Source organism: Ambystoma mexicanum, chromosome 14, assembly GCF_040938575.1.
Source record: "Ambystoma mexicanum isolate Mex_15411 chromosome 14, UKY_AmexF1_1, whole genome shotgun sequence".
In the NCBI taxonomy this organism is placed as follows: Eukaryota; Metazoa; Chordata; class Amphibia; order Caudata; family Ambystomatidae; genus Ambystoma; species Ambystoma mexicanum.
In genome coordinates this window covers 617,154,999-617,170,283 of record NC_090940.1, presented here as the reverse complement: position 1 = coordinate 617,170,283, position 15,285 = coordinate 617,154,999, and the positions used below count along the sequence as shown (strand labels likewise).

General features: G+C 46.2%; 1 protein-coding gene across 2 annotated transcripts in view; it reads left to right on the top strand.

Annotated features, from left to right (window-relative positions):
* Positions 1-15,285, top strand: part of FLVCR2 (FLVCR choline and putative heme transporter 2) — a 322,375-nt gene that overhangs the window by 218,679 nt on the left and 88,411 nt on the right. For both annotated transcript variants that reach the window (XM_069638046.1, XM_069638045.1), the window contains one exon: positions 10,083-10,186. In XM_069638046.1, the coding sequence (XP_069494147.1) occupies positions 10,083-10,186 (104 nt within the window). The remainder of the gene's footprint in view (positions 1-10,082; positions 10,187-15,285) is intronic.

Sequence of the window (15,285 nt, the reverse complement as noted above, 5' to 3'; positions counted from 1 at the left end):
CCCAACAATTTGTAGCATGCTTTAAAAAAAAAAAAAAGAACTGAGGCTACAAAGGCACGATGGTGCTTGCCACTTAGAAGTCTGCACCACAATGCCACCTCCTCAATTATCCGGAAGTGCATATAAAATTGACCTACATTTTTTTTTTTTTTGCGAATGTCAGATGTGCCTTTACAAAATAAAAATAAATGTTCCCAACTTTCCATTGCATCCGAGATCTTACACAAACGATAAACCCTTTAGTTTCTCTGCGTTCCCCTTCTGGGTCACCACACTTCTAAAGTGTGCAATTGATTTAATCGAAAACACACAAAAGTCTATCTGGAGAGCGCTTTAAATAGCCAGGAAGATGATCATGGTGTCTAGTCATTCTCCTGTATTCCTTCTGGGCGCTATATTGGGTCAATGTGTCCCAGTGTTTCACCCAATCAAACTCTTTGACTTTCTTGTTTACTCTTGGAGGCTTATGTTCGAGTTTCTCTAGATCACTACCCTTCTCTTCAGCCCACACACTCTTGTCCTGGTGCTGTATTGCGTGTGCGTTGGATCTGCCCAACAGGTATCGAAATGCATGTTATCCCCTGCTTTTGAGAATGGAAATTCTGTGGGATTGGGCCAAAGGCTACATGTAGTTCTGTGTAAGTGGCGATAGCTTTGAGCCTGTGGGACCTGCCTGCAAGATTTTTAATGTTCAAAGTTTGAGTAACGCTGTGACAGGCTGGCACTTCTGTCAGTCATAGCTGCCTGACTTAATCATAGCGGCGGGCTGCGGCTCTGGAGGTATAATCACCCGCCCTGGTGTGGTGGGAGTGGGGGAGCCCCGGGCCACTTAAAACACTGTGCTACACTCGCCACGTCCGGGAACAGGACTGCCAAGCTAGAGCAAAACCTTCTTACTGTAAAATTCAGAGACAATTCAGTGATGTAGAAACGAACATAAGGTTTCTGACACAGGATGCTTTATTTCTATGACTTGGGAAACGCATACTAGGAAAAGTGAATAATATATATTTTTTAAAGTTCCGTAATTACAATTCATTCTGGAAAAATGTTGCATCAGGGCATGGTATGGGAATCGCCTTTTGGTTCTCTGGATTATAGGAAGCCTTCCAACACTCCTCGAATGTGACCAGACGGTTTTCTCAGAAATCTCCCAACGCTCCCCTCGGGGCGCCAACATACTCGGCACGACCTATTCACTCCCTCTGCATAAACTTCTCACACCCCACCCGGGCCCCTGACAATGCCAGCCCATCCCCGACCTCCCTTCTTAAATATGCGGCTACAATATCACCCCCTTCCGGGTGGGATGAGCTCCTCGTGTTTGTTTTGAATGGACGCAGTGGGTTTTGGCGCGAGGAAGGCCCACACAGCAGGGAAGGAGGAGGCTCGGTGCACAGATGCAGGGCGGCGCCCACGGCCTCCGCAGCGCACGTGGCGCCTCGTGCACTCCGCTGTCTGGTCATTGGTCTGCCCTGTGCAGTGCAGGGCGATAAAACGAGCCTTGCGCGTTATATTAAGTTTAACCCATTCTGGTAGAGTGGATGTTGGCTTGCTGTAAGATTAAAGCTGACCCTGATGCACCCGAGCCTCTGAGAGGAGGAGTTAAAGCTAAAGACAGTGGCAGTTACAATCAAAGTGTGGAGAAAGGATTGCAAACCTTGGAACGAAACCTGCAGCATACTTGCCAACCCTACAGAGTCAGGCAGTAGGCTACTGCTTTTTGAGCAGTCCTACCGCCTACAGATTTGGGTGACAGATCCTACTGCTTTTTAAAGTGGCAGGTAATGTATGTGACTCTAAGGCATGTTGCAGGCCAAAGCATGCGACACATGAATTAGTCTGTCTGTACAGTGGGCTGGTAGGGGATTACTTTGATTGGGCTCAGACCAATCAAGTGACTGGATAGCTACGTCACTCTGCCCTGCACTCTTGCCGGAACAGACCTTAGGTGAACCACCAGTGAAGGCAAGTGGCAGAGCCTACCACCAACATACAGCATCTGCCTATCAGTCTGAGGGGGTATCAGTCTCCATGTCATTCGTAATTGAATTTGGTGTTAACTTAACATTCCGAATTATACATTTTTAACATTTGACCATCTTTCCATGCTGTGCTGTTTGATGGGTTGTGTATTTTAGAATGCTTCAATGGTGCCAACAATGTATGTTTTGTATTTTCTTGTGCTGTCATTGTTATGCGATTTATTATTTTTGAAACTTGAAACATTCTACATCTTTTTGGTCACAGAATGTCTGCAAGTATGCTGCAGTGCAGGTTATACCAAAAACCCTCATCTGAATGTCGCCCCTACAACACCTTCCCCAAATACCTGTTCCCAATACTTAAGGTTCCGCCTTCTTAATTTATATCGTACCAAAGAAATTCTAATATCAAGGAAACCATGGAAGGGATCGGGAAGTGATCTCTCGTGCAGGCTCTGGGAATGGGAAGTGATCTCTCATGCAGGCTCTGGGAATGGGAAGTGATCTATCATGCAGGCTCTGGGAACGAGAAGTGATCTCTCATGCAGGCTCTCGGAACAGGAAGTGATCTCTCGTGCAGGCTCTGGGAAGGGGAAGTGATCTCTCGTGCAGGTTCTGGGATCGGGAAGTGATCTCATACAGGCTCTGGGAACAGGAAGTGATCTCTCGTGCAGGCTCTGGGAATGGGAAGTGATCTCTCATGCAGGCTCTGGGAACGGAAGTGATCTCTCATGCAGGCTCTGGGAACAGGAAGTGTTCTCTCGTGCAGGCTCTGGGAACGGGAAGTGATCGCTCATGCAGACTCTGGGATCGGAAAGTGATCGCTCATGCAGACTCTGGGATCGGAAAGTGATCTCTCATGCAGGTTCTGGGATCGGAAGTGATCTCTCATGCAGGTTCTGTGATCGGGAAGTGATCGCTCGTGCAGGCTCTGGGATTGGGAAGTGATCTCTCATGCAGGCTCTGGGAACGGGAAGTGATTTCTCGTGCAGGCTCTGGGAACGGGAAGTGATCTCTCATGCAGGCACTGGGAACGGGAAGTGATCGCTGGGAACGGGAAGTGATCGGTCGTGCAGGCTCTGGGAACGGGAAGTGATCTCTAATGCAGGCTCTGGGATCGGGAAGTGATCTCTCGTGCAGGCTCTGGGAATGGGAAGTGATCTCTCATGCAGGCTCTGGGAATGGGTAGTGATCTATCATGCAGGCTCTGGGAACGGGAAGTGATCTCTCGTGCAGGCTCGGAACGGGAAGGGAACTCTCGTGCAGGCTCTGGGAACGGGAAGTGATCTCTCGTGCAGGCTCTGGGAACGGGAAGTGATCTCTCGTGCAGGCTCTGGGAACGGGAAGTGATCTCTCGTGCAGGCTCTGGGAACGGGAAGTGATCTCTCGTGCAGGCTCTGGGATCGGGAAGTGATCTCTCGTGCAGGTTCTGGGAACGGGAAGTGATCTCTCATGCAGGCTCGGAACGGGAAGTGATCTCTCGTGCAGGCTCTGGGATCGGGAAGTGATCTCTCGTGCAGGTTCTGGGATCGGGAAGTGATCTCTCGTGCAGGCTCTGGGATCGGGAAGTGATCTCTCGTGCAGGTTCTGGGATCGGGAAGTGATCTCTCATGCAGGCTCTGGGAACGGGAAGTGATCTCATGCAGGCTCTGGGAACGGGAAGTGATCTCTCGTGCAGGCTCTGGGATCGGGAAGTGATCTCTCGTGCAGGTTCTGGGATCGGGAAGTGATCTCTCATGCAGGCTCTGGGAACGGGAAGTGATCTCATGCAGGTTCTGTAGCAACATGAACGTCCAAGAAACATTGCAGCACTCGCTGTTGCCCTGTAAGGGCCCTTCTGATAAATGAAATCCTCTCTTGGGGAGAGTCCTTGAAGAAGTGGATTCGATCACAGCCCATGAATGGTGGACGCTTCTCGTGTGGGGATGGAGTTACAATGGTTATATATCTGGTTACGTTTCTTGAAGGTGTCTTTTCAGGGTTGGAACCTTTGACGTGTGCCAATAAAGACTCTACTGGTACTGTGTCACCAGTAAAGGAGACCAGTGCAGCTTCCTGGCCTTAAACTGGGGACTCGTAGGCTCTAGCCGGGTGCTGCTAGTAATTGGATTCGTTATTTTAACCACTGCAACTTTCTTTTATTGTTAATAGGAAATATGGTCACGATATGTTTATTTAAATTGTGGGGAATTTTAAATTGTTCCGTTTTAGGAGTAACGCAGAATGTAATAGGATTATGTGATGAATTTTTGTTTTTTTCTGTTAATCCTTTTTGTTGTTGTGCATGGGTGAGAGGTTTATTATTAATCAAACACCTAAATAAATAAATTAAAAAATATTCAAAGCTCTACAAAAGGATGAATAGTGCCCACATACAGGCATGTTACACTCCAAGCACTACAGCTGGATACACCTGCAGTAAAGGTGCAAATTCAGCGCTGCCAAGGAGGGGTGCACCTACATATACGTGACTATCTTAGGACGGCACACCTAGAGGTGGGGGATGTCCTCGACAGCTGCTCAATGTAACCCATGCGCTGTGTGCGCAGGTGCAGCAAGAAAAGCTCCGGGGGGGAATAGCGGGGCATTGGGGCTCATAGTGGGGCATAGCCCAAAGGGGTAAGGAATAGAAGTGGTCCTACAGCATAAAATGAACAACATAGCAACCATAATGGAGCATAGGCCATGGGTAAGAAAAGCATGTGTTTTTTCAATGCCCTGAGCAAGCACATTTCTCGAGCGCTCTGCTGCTGCAGTGCGCTGGAGAAATGTGGCAAGTTGGCCGTTCCCAGGAGAACCTGGCTGCAGGGGAATGGGACCAACGGATACATTCAAGGACACCGAGCCAGGCACCTGGCGTGCTCGCTGGGAAATGTCGAAAATGAACACACAGATGCAGGCAAATAAAAAATAAGCAGTTTCTAATCGCCCCTGGAAAGAGGGCTGTGGGGCGAGGAGGGGACCTGGGAGAGTTTCGGTGTCCCTAGGTTGCAACAGTGTTTGTGTCCTTGCTGTTGTCAGCGGGGCACCTCATTGGTTGGATGCCGTGTGAATGCCTCCCCTCTGCAAAGCTCAGGATGTCTCGTGTGTTCCAGGAGCGCTGAGCACTGGCTGATAAATTTCCAGTGGTCACTGTGGGGAAGGTTTGTGACGTCGCAAGGGGTGGTGGACACAGCGAGTCAGAATGGCCTGTGAATGTCTGTTTAGGGGACCAACTTAGTTCCACCAATCGGCTCTGTAGGGAATTTTCTAAAATGTTTCCACTGTACTCATGCACATTATGTTGACCGGGTATAAAAAGTTTGCCCACAGTGGGCGGCCTTGACCGCTCTCTTCATACAGTTCAGATCCACTGTGCTATTTGAATTGTGCACGCCCAGCTGTGTCTGGACCTATAATAAACTCTTACTGCTTGCTTGGTGAACGCTCCTTTTTGGATTACTTTGGGGTTCCAGTCTTGGAGGACCCCCGATGCACACCAACTCTAAGGTCCACAGCATCTAAAGTAGTACCACTTATTCAAGGGAACTTGCATTAAGTATTTTTCCCCCATTTTGTTTCTGAAATGTGTTTCTGAAATTGAGACTATAGCCTTCAAAAATACAATGGGGCCAACGTTTAAATGTCCCCTGGCCACAAGGGTTATGGCATAGCCTTTGACCTAGGTGAAGTGACATAACAGAAAGTAACGTTGCAGCTCTGTCCACTCCATTGGTATTTTACATTACATGCATGTGCAAACTTTAAAGTGATACATGGCAGGCTTTTAAATGAATGACTATACGGTAATCCACGCACCTTTACACACCTTCTTGTTTTTTGGCACGGCTGACCCATTACAGGTCGAGACCGGACATATGCAAACGAGTCTTGCTGCTGCACCAGTGGAGGTAGACCAGGCCACACTGTTAAGCACTGTCCCATGTGAATGGAAGCACAGGCCGCCGAAGAGCTGTTACCAACTGAAGTATCCGGGCAACGTCCACCGGTGCCCTAGCAGCACATGGCCCGCTCCTGTACTGCAGCAATGTGCAGCCGCGGAGAAGCCTGTGCTGCATGCAAGCATTCTCCAAGAGCTGTGTTCCACCCTACTGCCCCAGACAAAAATGGGTAGCAGCTGGTGACCCCAAGGAACCTTGCTCAAGCGCCATGCCCCAGGCAATCCCTGTTGCCTAACTAACGTAGTATATCATTTCTTTATGGAGTACAGGTGACAATGGCATGTTCGGCTCGGGGAGAACTCTTTCCATGGTGCTTAATCTATAAATGATCATTTTGACACCCTGCTCCATGAAGTGCCCTTTCTGTTACAATGTACCACTTTGCAAAATTCCAAATGAACAGAACCAATTTGACCATTATACATGTAACAGAAAAGAAAAGTTGCAATGCTTTAAGGGAAGAATGGAGCACATCTGGAGGCCATCATACAAGTACACGCCTACTAACGGTCTTTGAGTACCAAGCATCAGTAATATACCAAGCGCTGGTAAGATACCTCAGTGGGTTAAGCGCTCGCTGCTGCAATCTGTGTGATCTGCCGGTCGCAGGTTCAAATCCCGGCAAAGGCCAATAAATGAGTATCCACTCGGTTGGGTGATACTGCATGTAAATCTTTTCTATGTAAAGTGCTTTGACGAAAGTGCTATATAAATAACACATTATCATTATTAACTGGACCAAGCACAGAAGATTGTGTCCCTAGCGGATTCCAGAACACCTGCAGTGGTCTCGGATTCGTAGGGGTAATTTAACATGCCTATTTAGTTCCCCCCCTGTCTTCCATAGGGTTATTTTGGGTGTAAAGTCCTGACCCTAACTCAATCTGACCTGACCTTTGGTGGTGGAACCTGGTTTAAGCATCCATCCCTAGGCCTATCATGGTGTGTTGGATTGTGTGAGTGTACACTGCGATGAATCCTGCAGAGTACTCACAGAATCCCTGGCTAAAGTCTCCTCCCAGGTGGCCATGGGAAGGCAGCTGCTACCCGATCCTAACCCTGCGGGTGGTATTCGCCTGGTGGATCATCTGGAAGGAGAAGGCTGCAGAGGAATAGGGTGACTCTGTTAGGAGGGACGCATTATTCGACTTCTTTGGAGGTTGAAACTTCCATAATTCCGGAATACCTAATGGCGTGCTGTCGAGTTAGGGTCCCATTTCCAAAAGCACCCAAGTGTTAGTAGTAAAAACCCTTATGGGCCAGCATGGGAATAGAACATGTAAGGGTTGGAACATCAATATCATTACTTCTGGTAAATGTGAATCCCACTTTTATTTGAGCTATGAAATCAAGAATCAACCATTTATTCCTTTAAAGTCTTTTCCTAGAAGTATATTCTATAAACAGAGTCGGTTAGATGAGGTTAAAATCGTAACCTTTGATAAAAAAGGGAATAAGAACATTAGGGACTTCAAGTCCCATAATGTCCTAGGTACTGAGACGAGGGAGAGGGGCTCAGAGTCATAGAAATGCAGTATGCAGTCTAGTGTTTCTGATGGCTCACACCTGAGCGGGACATTTGATTATTTAAAGCCCCTTCAGGTGCAGGCCATTAGAAGTAGTCGGCAGCTGTGTATGCAGGAGAGGCAGAGAAACAAAGATGCTGGGACTGCTGCCGTGTTTGTAGCGGATTGTGGTGCAGAGGGAGTCGCAGGAGTTAGAATCCTGAACTGCAGAGGTTGCACAGCGGGAAGTGGTGCTGTGACAGGCTGTACCTTGGGATAGAGAAGCTCTCCGTATCCTGTGCCCCATTCCGGTGGCTGGCAGGCACTGGAGAACGCAGGCTACTGTTTTGAAAGGCGTATGACACAGGAATACGACCAGAGTGGTCAGTAACTCTGGACCCGAAGAAGAAGTTGCAGCGGGTTACGCAGACATGCAAGGAGAGACCAGTGAGTTGGCCTTTGGTAGGTGACCCTGTGGTGCTCCGTAATCAACCGCTGGCTTCTTGCAAACATTTTGAATACGGAACTAATGAAAGAAACTATTTTTGGCACAATACTCATATTGAGAGGAAACAAGGAGAACGTTTTCAACTATCATTGCCCAAGTAAAGATGGGGCAATATTAAAGCCATATAACAACCAGCGTTGCCTAAGCCAAAGAAAGGCCATTACAAATAAAAAGGGGAACCACTTTCTTAAAGAGAGAAACTTGAATAAGAGACCTTACCCGCAGTTAACTAGTGTGATAGTAGAACCCCAAAGGTGGCAGGAGAGAAGCCCTCCTTGTGGAAAGTATCAAGGGCAGAGGAACATAACCTGCATTGCATGTGGCAAACAAATCAGTGGAGCAAACCCCATCAATTGGTGCTGTATCCTTAAGGAAGAAGTAGTGAATTTCAGTGTTGTTGAAAGTCAGACTTTGCTAATGTGTGAAGTAAACCTCATCAGATACTTTTAGTAGTGGTAGGAGTTTTATCCTGGCATGCAAATATACCAGGAAAGGGATTTGGTGGTAGTCCTGGCAGGTTAGTGCACCAGGAAGAAGATATTGAAGTATTACATTGTGGTGAAAGGTTGTGGTGGAAAGAAAGTGGCAAAGCCACTAATGTTTGATCAGCTGTGGTAAAACCATCCTGATGAAAACATTGTTATTTATAAGGAAGAAATGTGAAGTAATTCTCTTTTCCAAAGAGGAGAAGTTGTATTGAAATATTCACTGGAAGTGTGAAGACAAAGGCTTTTTGGTTTGACAAAACAAGAGCTTGTGGAAAACCTTATTCTGAAGAGTGATGAACTTTGTTTAATCATAAGACAATCCAAGTGTCAAGTGAAACCCTCGAGGAGGGAAGGAATTTTGTGTTGAATGCAGAACTGAAAGGAATTTTGTGTAGGAAGCGGAACTTGGCTATTGAAAATAAATGTACAAATTGGAACTTGTATTTGGAAAATCCTGCATTAATCCTGGGGAAGAGGATCCGACCTTGGTTACAAGGATACTTGGTTATAAAGTTTGTGTGTGAATATAAGTTTGAACAGCCATTTAAACACCTCTATGATATTGTTGTATGTATAAGTGTGAGTAACGGAGACCTTTTGATGTTAGAATGTTTTCCCCGGGTCTTAGTATTAAAGGCAGGGACATCCTCGTTCGGTTAGGGAAAGCAAGATGTTTCTCACACCCTTCTAATTATAATAAAAGGGCTACTTGTTGAAAACCTCTATCAAGCTGTCTGCCTCGCGTTTCTGACCCCTCACAACACCTGAACTTGAACTATTATCTAACTTTTGAACTCGTATTAATCATAAACACCTGTACTGTTATTGCTATAAGATCTTACATGAATAAGTAAATGCTTTGGAGTTGTGGTAATCTTTGGACACAAGGCCCCAAGACATCTTTGGGGGTTGAACTGTATAAGAAGTAGGGAAGCTGTTCTGTGTTGACTCTGAAGGGTTCTGCCTATTTTTCTATGCATCGAACTACTCCTCTGCATTACACCGGTAATGGAGTCCTATGCACTTTTATTTCTCCTAAGGGTGAATGCGTGTATATGTTTTATAAGGATTTGTTACAATACATAGATGTGCCCATCTGCGCAAGACAGTGTGCAGAATGGAACATGATATATATGAAGTGGGCTACACATTCTAACTATTTTCTTGTACCCAATTTCTGCATTGCATTGTAGTATTATCCTTGTACTGTATTGTATCTGTTCATATGAAAAATTTGATTTTTAAACATTTTAGATAACTTTTATATAATTCTTACTCATTTGTATTTAATGTGTAATATGTTTGTTTGTACTAAGTTATTATGTACTTGCATTTTTGTGTAAAGTTCAAATTTGAACTAAATCACAATAAATTAAATTAAATAGATGTGATTGTTACATGCTTTGAGTGTAAACAAAAAGCCTAATAAATAATTGTATTTATATATGCTTACTGTCTAACTGGAATCATGGTGTTGCTCTGTGTGGACTCATTGTAGCCCTAGAGCACACGAACACCCTTCCTAAGACTAAGCCTTGACTGCTCAGCTACCTTCCCTTGATTAGGTTTTGGCTAACCTCTCTGTCTTCCCTGTTCACCAAAATAAACTGACTTCTCAAAATACTGAAGTTTCTCTTGTGTTTTTTTCTCCATAGGGCGAAGAGGTGAATGCTGGTAGGATTGGTTTGACGCTCACAGTGTCTGGAATGATTGGTGCACTGCTCACTGGCATCTGGCTAGATAAAAGCAAAACATACAAGTAAGTAACACGTGATCCCTCCCATGGTGCACTGCAGGTCTCTATAATGTCTTTCTCAATTGTAACATACAAGCTGACCAAAAACATTGGTTGCCCTTGTGGTTCCTCCTCTTGCCAGAACCAAAAACACTAAATCCCTGTAGCTCAAGGGATCCAGGGTTGATGGCAGCATCCTTTGTCACAGAGCAAGCGCCAATGGATGACCGTGGAGTATGGGTATAACCAAACATGGGTCATTTGCCTTGAAAAAGGTATGTGTTTAAAGGCAAAGTAAACAAGTGAGAGAATCTTCTTAGGAATCGTCAGTATCGTGGTCCTAACTCCAAATGCCTGGGACTATTTTGGTTTGCGATCAAGGTGAGATTTCCCTGAGGGGTTTATGCAAAGCCACTCAGTTTTCTGGCTTTCTTGATTCTGAAACCCCTCTGTAGCGGCCCCATGTCCACTTTGGACCTACTGGGCAGTAGTTACTTGGCTTTCATATGACTGCGTATTGCTTGACTGTCAGTTGGGGGTCGATTATCTAGGTTGCAGTCATTAGACAAGCCCCTCATCCAAGGGTGATGTTGGTTTCTGGGACACCTGCTAATGGGTTATGTCCTCCCCAGATTGTGGCCAGCATAGATGTTCTTTTGAGCCCGCCACAGGTTCAAAGATTGTTGTAAGCCCTCTGGGTGCCCATTTGTATCTGATTCCCTGTTCCCCCTTTTGATCACAGTTGGCCACCATTCATTTTGCCCCAGTTTTCTCCCAGTGAACCTTTTTGGTTTTCTTATTCAGTACACAATTCCTTGCCTATGGGTCACCAAATTCCTTCTCCCTGGCTCTGATTTACAACAATGCAATTTACCATCCATTTTCTTGGATGGATTGCGACGTCTCCAATTGTGCACCTGGCTAGCCTATGATGGCCTTTCTATCTTCTTGCTTGGTTTCTCACAGCAAGTGATCTTACTGATCCTTGGTGGGTTTGCCATTGCATCCAGAATGTGGTCTGTGGTTTCTGCTTAGTAGCCTGTTCCCATCGTGTTTTTGCTTCTTTGGGCATACAGGCTTTGGCCGTATCAGTCTTTTGGTCCAGATCCACAAGACTTTTAACTCCTTTGGCCCTGGCATCATCACTACACCCCCAGCTTTGGTCCTATGAATCAAGCCTTCCACTTATTAGCACCCCTTACCGCTTTTGGCCTTCTTGGCTTTGCCAGTGCTTGTTTCATATGCGGGAATCTTTTGTCCGCTGCCATCAACGTTCTCGAATTTCCCCCATCATCTGTCTCTGCTGTCGACCTCCTTTGTGTCTCCGATTCTACTCCAACCTTCTCTTTGAGCTTCTCTGGCCCTCCTATGCTTCCTCCTTCCTCTCCTCCTCCTTGTTCTTGGCTCAGTATTGGATTATGGGTCTAAAGCCCTCTTTGGACCCATTTGTGGTTTCTGATTTCTGAATGACTGGTTGGCGGACTGTGACTCTGCATGCCGAATCCTTATAGGAAGGGCCTTCTATCTTGGAGTCAGGCACTCCTGCTACAGCAGTGCTGCCTGTTTTGGCCATGGTTCCCTTTAGCCGCTGTGTGAATAGTCTACTCTCACTGAACTGATGCTTGCAGATGATCATTTGATTACATGGACTGCGACAATACTTGTTTGGCTTACGGTGTTGAAAGTCAATGCAACTATGACCGGAGCTCTTATGAACTTCTCATAGAAGGATTTTGAAATACTCCCACGGGTCAACCCAAGCTAGTCTCTAGGGAAGGGTATAGGGTAGTCTCTCACCCAACGTCCCCATTATGTATATAGATTTGTGAACCGTGAAACTGAAATAAACGTTGTGAAATTCAAGCTCAGCCGTGGTCTAATCTGTTGATCCCTGTCCATGGTATGACGCGCTAAAGCTGCATTATGGGAGAACAGAGCAGTGTTGGCTGAATTATAAGGCTCCTGTTTCTGTGAGTAGTCTTTGTGACAGATACCCTCCCTGTCCTTTGCTAGACAGTGATTGTTCAAGAGGGCAAAGTCTGCTGATTAGCAGGTGTGTATCGGGCTAGAGCAGGTGGAGGATTTATCCCATTAGCAAGAGTGCACAGCAATTCCCAAGGCCTGCAAATCCACCTTATACGCAAGAGTGCTCAGCAATTCCCAAGGCCTGCAAATCCACCTTATACGCAAGAGTGCTCAGCAATTCCCAAGGCCTGCAAATCCACCTTATACGCAAGAGTGCACAGCAATTCCCAAGGCCTGCAAATCCACCTTATACGCAAGAGTGCTCAGTAATTCACAAGGGCTGAGAATCCATCTTATTAGCAAGAGTGCATAGTAATTCTCCAGCATTGGTTCTTTCATGGATTCACATGCTTTGAATATTCCCTGTCGTCAGGCTGGGAATCCTCGGTAACCTCAGTATTACACTACATAATACAACTTTTAGAGCTCACTTTAGTAGCCCATAACTATCCTTTTGGGTGTATTGTGCCCCAGCCAATGGGTCGTCTAGTATGTAGCTCCACCCATGAGGCTATCCTCAGATTCTAACCACACGTCTTGCTGAGGAGGCCTTTGAAACATTTCTCCTGTGATAAAATTTCATTAGACAAAGACAACATTCTAAAGAAGAATGTTTATTTAGTTATTGCATTTGTTATACGCCCAAACCTATGGGTATCACGGTGTAGGTTACGAGAATACAGTGGCACTTGTCTGGTTACATAGGATGAAAGAAGTGTAAGATAGAAACCTAGGAGATACATCAGCTTGTTCAAAAACATTGAACGTTGGAAGGGTCATAGTAATACATAAAAATTACGGAAAAACAGTGATGCTGCTGTACCCTATAGGATGGCTTTAATCAAGCTACTTCTCCTACACAGATAAGTGGGGTGTCATCTAGTTATGGAAGAAAAGGAAAAGAAATGCCTTTTTAAAGCATGTCCAGCATGTGGCATCAAAAATGTTAGAGGGGAATAAGCACACAGAGTGCATTTATGGCCTGTACCCTAAACACATACAGGAAGATTGCGACATTTAGCACAAAAATACTTAGGTAGGCATAGGCGCCTAGTATTCTGGTTAAATGAGGGTAAATACCCCCCTTCTGAGGCTCAGTCTTCCAGAAGTGTAGTTGCTGCCAAGATTGACCAACCCCACACCCCCTACCATCTTTAAGAAGAGAAAGGGGGGAATAAATCAAGCCTCCTCATAAAATCCATCTGGCCGTCGTCTATGGCATCACCGGCAGGCTAGTCCATAAAAAATACACCATCTACAGGCGACATATTCCAAAGAGGCTAAAACTCTGTCAAAGGTGCTAGGACTGATTTTCTAAACTCTGGCCTGGGGGACAGATGTATAGAAGGGCAACCTATATTGCGACAGGGACAACACTGGGAGCTGTATCCAAACCAGTTCAAGTTAGCAGTGGTGGTGAGCTTGTAAAGGGGCCACAATGAGTACACACAATGGGAGTCACAAATTACACTTAGACAGTATGTATGAAAATAGTTATTTATTTATGGACAAGCAACACTATGAAAAATAACTACTATGAGGTAGAAGTATCGCACAACACTAACAGTATAATACATATATACAGTCGCTAGAGTAAGGCATAATGCAGACTGAACCCCTGTAAAAGAAAGTACAGCTTAGATTATGCACTACAGGTCTAGCCTAGTTTCAAAAGTCCTTCCTTAGGTTGTCTGGGGCCTTATGCCCTAAAGTTCAGGAAAAGTTCTGACACAGTTTGTAACGCTAGAAAAAATGAAGGTAGGGTCTCCCGGGTCCAGTGAACATTTCCAAGGCTTGGAGGACAAGTTATACTAGTCAACTAAAGTTATCCCCATCTTTCGGATGGCTTGAATGAGCAAGCAATGGCAAGGCCAAAGTGTTGTAAAAGTTTATAAAAGTTAGCAAAACTTTTAAAGGGACTTTAGGGGTAAGTAAGAACCACTGTAACTCACCCCCCCCCGTACTCCGATTCTTCACAGGACTTGGCAGGTCGATGGAAGAAGGCCTGAGGGCGCTCTTCCCGCTGTCAGCCTCAGCTCTTGACTCGCAGAGGGTTTCAGGTTCGAGCAGATCTCTCGTCGATGTCTGTAGCTGGTGCAAGGACTCTCAGTTGAAGAATGCAGCAAAACGCGATGCAGGACCCCCGCTCAGGACTGTACTCTACTCGGGTGAGCTTTTTTGGATGTCGGGCACTGCAGCACAGTGACACAAAGGGACTCAGTTGACGTGGTTGGACTTTCCCTCCTATGCCGGGTCCTCTTGACACTAGGACTCCGACATTTCGCTGGGGTAAGTCTTGTAAAACAAGCTGAGGATCCACCTAGCTCCAGGCCCCAACTCAGAATGGCAGCGTCAGCAGCACGGTATCCCTAACTCGGGCTGGTCATCCACAGAGCAGTCCCAGGGCTCGTCCGAAGGCTCTTCTTCACAGGGTACCGAGCAGACGCCAGAATGGATGTTTCCTCCATTCCAAGGTTTGCAGTTCCCTTTCAGGACCGCTGAAGATCGACAGCAAGACAGGGCTCTTCCAGAACAGCAGCAGAAGTTGGTCGCCAGGCCTCCTTCAGACGGGTCACTGGACTCCTCACAGGTCTCGCATCTGGACAGAAATCTTGGCTTCTTCAGGTGTCTCCGGGATCACTCTAGAGTGGTTGCACGGGTCCTCTTCTTATCACAAAAGCCACGTAAGAGCAGAAAATCCCACTAGCCAATAGCACAACTAGCCCTCACACATACCCCAGCAGTGGTCCAATCGAGACCATTGGCGGGAACACTCATGCATATCACTCACCCACTGAAACCAGTTACTGGATTGAGACCAGAGAGTCAGTCCACATCCTGCCAACAAACACACATAGCCCCACAGTAGCCTGCCAAAAGCCTCTGCTTTCCCGGGCACTGGAAGTCCATATAAGGATGTTCCTGGCTTCACAGGTCAGGAAGAGGGGTAAAAGACAAGATGGCCAAAGGACAATCGAAAAACCTTGTGGCATGGCTATGTTTGGTCATTAGCCACAGTTAGTAGCCAAAACGCAGGAAACGCGCTAAGGCTAAAACGAAAAGCACCAAAAAATGGTATCAAGTCACTGCTGCCACCA